We start from the raw sequence: 2,682 nt of genomic DNA, 5'->3' as shown, positions 1-2,682 counted from the left end.
GTAGATAAAATTTCTTCTGAGGAAGAGGAGATCTCACCTTCTTCAGTGGTTGTAGCCGTAGGTCTTGTTATCGATTCTGTGGAAGAAGTGCTTGCATATGGAGTGAGCGTTGATTCCTCATTGCCAGTTGAAGATGAAATCTGATCAGTAGCTTCGCTCTTGGTTGTAGGTAAAATGTCTACCGTTGAAGAGATCTCACCTGCTTCATTTGTGCTAGCCGTAGGACTTGTTATCGATTCCGTGGAAGAAGTGCTTGCATATGGGTTGAGCGTTGATCCCTCATTGCCAGTTGAAGATGAAATCTGATCTGTAGCTCCGCTCTTGGTTGTAGATAAAATTTCTTCCGTTGAAGAGGAGATCTCACCTGCTTCAGTTGTGGTAGGCGTAGGACCTTTTATCGATCCCGTGGAAGAGGTGATTGCATATGGATTGAGCGTTGATTCCTCATTGCCAGTTGAAGATTTAGGCTGATCAGTATCGGTGCTCTTGGTTGTAAACAAACGTTCTTCAGTTGAAGTGGCGGACTCACTTCCTTCAATTTTGCCTGGCGTAGGATTTGCAGAGTAGTCGTTTTCTTCGGATGTTTTTGTAGTAGAACGTGAAGCCCCTTCGTCGGAGTCCTTTCCAGGTTTTCCGCTGTTTTCCGATGCACTGCTCTCTGCAGTTTCTGAGGATGAAGTTTCACTAGAGCTTTCATCAGTACAACCGCTTTCACAACAATCTTCACTTGAATGGTCTTCCCTCGTTTCTTTTGTTTCGTAAGTTGACGAACTGTCCCCATTTATTGCCGAATAGGAAGATTCATCGTGGTCTTCAAAACCATTATTTAGGCTAATTTCATCAATTGGAGAATTGATTTCATCGGTTTCGCTTGATTCATCAGTTGACGAGCTGTTTTCATCTGTTTCCGAGAATGAGTTATCGTCGTGTTTATTATCATCACTGTCATTTTCGAGTGTCCTTCCATATAAAGATCGGCTTTCATCCGTTTGGCTAATATCATTAATTGATAACGAAATACTGACGACGCTGCCATCGGATTCGTCAGTTTCTTCAGTTGCCCTATAGGAAGGTTCATCGTGGTCTTCAAAACCATTATTTAGGGTAATGTCATCAATTGGAGAATTGATTTCATCGGTTTCGCTTGATTCATCAGTTGACGAGCTGTCTTCGTCGGTTTCCGAGTACGATTTATCGTCGTGTTTAATATCATAACTGTCATTTTCGAGTGTCCATCCATATAAAGATCGGCTTTCATCCGATTGGCTAATATCATTAATTGATAACGAAATACTGACGACGCTGCCATCGGATTCCTCAGTTTCTTCATTTGCCCTACTAATAGAACTCTCTTTATTTGTTTGCAAAACCCGATTATCGTCGGAGTTTTCCACAGAACTATCACTTATGCTAGCTTCAATACTTAGGGAGCTATTTTCGTCTTGCTCTGAAGATGAAATATCATCGTTTTCGTAATCAGAGTTTTTACTTTCGCTTGTTTGCAGACTCGAATAACTCGATTCTGAAGAGAAAAATGCAAACCTGCGCTTTCTGGTGACATTATCTTTCTCTAACCGAAATTGCTTACAGTATGCGCTCTTTATGCGTTTTCCCACTGTTGGCTCACCTAACCGACTTTCACTTTTATCACATTCAGCTGTTACGCATAGCTCAAATTGTCTTATAAATCGCTCCTTCAATAACTTATACTCTTTTGCAGCAGCTTCTAAGCAAATTTGGTTATTTTCACTACAACTTCTTAGCTTATTTTCATATGCCCTTCGAGCGCCATCATTTTTTCGTTGCACGTTTGAATAGCAAGTGTTTCCTTTTTGAACCACAGAAGAATAGCCAAAGTTAATCTTAATAAATGCCAAAATACAAATGTAGGACAGAAATAACTTAAAAGACTTCATTTGCACTGTCACTGTGGTGGTAAGAAGACTCAAACGGGTCTCTGCTGTTTTCTACTTAACTTAAAAACCGCTTGGCGCCCTTTAAAATTCCACGAAAACTTAAAGTTACTGAAAGCTCTCAGTATTTATACACCCTATTTACGGGCGGTAGGGACACGTCTTGGGTTACAAACTTTTACTCAGAAATTTTAATATGTTAGCTGTAGGAGATTGCTAGAACAATTATGAAAGTGTAGAAAATTGCTTTGGAATATTTTTCCGTTAGTTACGAGCCATAAATAATATAATGTCATTTTTTAATATTATTGTTCCGGTAGAACAATGTATGCAAATAACCAGTAGGAGTAAAAACTGAAGTATAAATGATAAAGAAGTCGGCTGAAGATTCGATACCTTATATGTATACAGTAAAACCCGCTTAAGTACCTCACGAAAAATGACAGCTTTTTGAGGTAGGCGGGTTGGGTACTTAAAAGAACCCGCTTAAGTAGCTCGATGCGAGTACTTAAGCGAACATAATTATTGATGTTGTTACATCTTTTTATTAACTTACATAAATATATAAATTCTTGAATAAAACATGAAAATTTAATAAAGTATACGTAGTTTAAAACCAAGATCGTAGCATTATTTAAGATTTTTTAATTAAAATACAGTTCATTCCCTAACAAATACCATATATGTAAACCAAACTTAAAGTTTTAATAAAACTTTAAAAAAAAAAAATTCATCAAAATTTTTAATTTTTTTCTCCGGTGTTTTTTTT

The 2,682-nt window shown here is 37.7% G+C and overlaps 1 protein-coding gene across 1 annotated transcript in view; it reads right to left on the bottom strand.

The window, feature by feature from the left end:
* LOC118743745 (serine-rich adhesin for platelets-like) overlaps nucleotides 1-2,682 on the bottom strand; it is a 14,379-nt gene that overhangs the window by 5,605 nt on the left and 6,092 nt on the right. Inside the window, exon 2 of the mRNA XM_036476508.1 lies at nucleotides 38-1,862. Coding sequence (XP_036332401.1) covers nucleotides 38-1,862 — 1,825 coding nt within the window. The remainder of the gene's footprint in view (nucleotides 1-37; nucleotides 1,863-2,682) is intronic.

This window comes from Rhagoletis pomonella, unplaced genomic scaffold (genome assembly GCF_013731165.1).
Source record: "Rhagoletis pomonella isolate Grant_MI unplaced genomic scaffold, Rhpom_1.0 Rhpom_scaffold_00007, whole genome shotgun sequence".
Taxonomy (NCBI): domain Eukaryota; kingdom Metazoa; phylum Arthropoda; class Insecta; order Diptera; family Tephritidae; genus Rhagoletis; species Rhagoletis pomonella.
The sequence above is the reverse complement of the archived record's forward strand: the minus strand, read 5'-3'. Positions and strand labels throughout refer to the sequence as shown.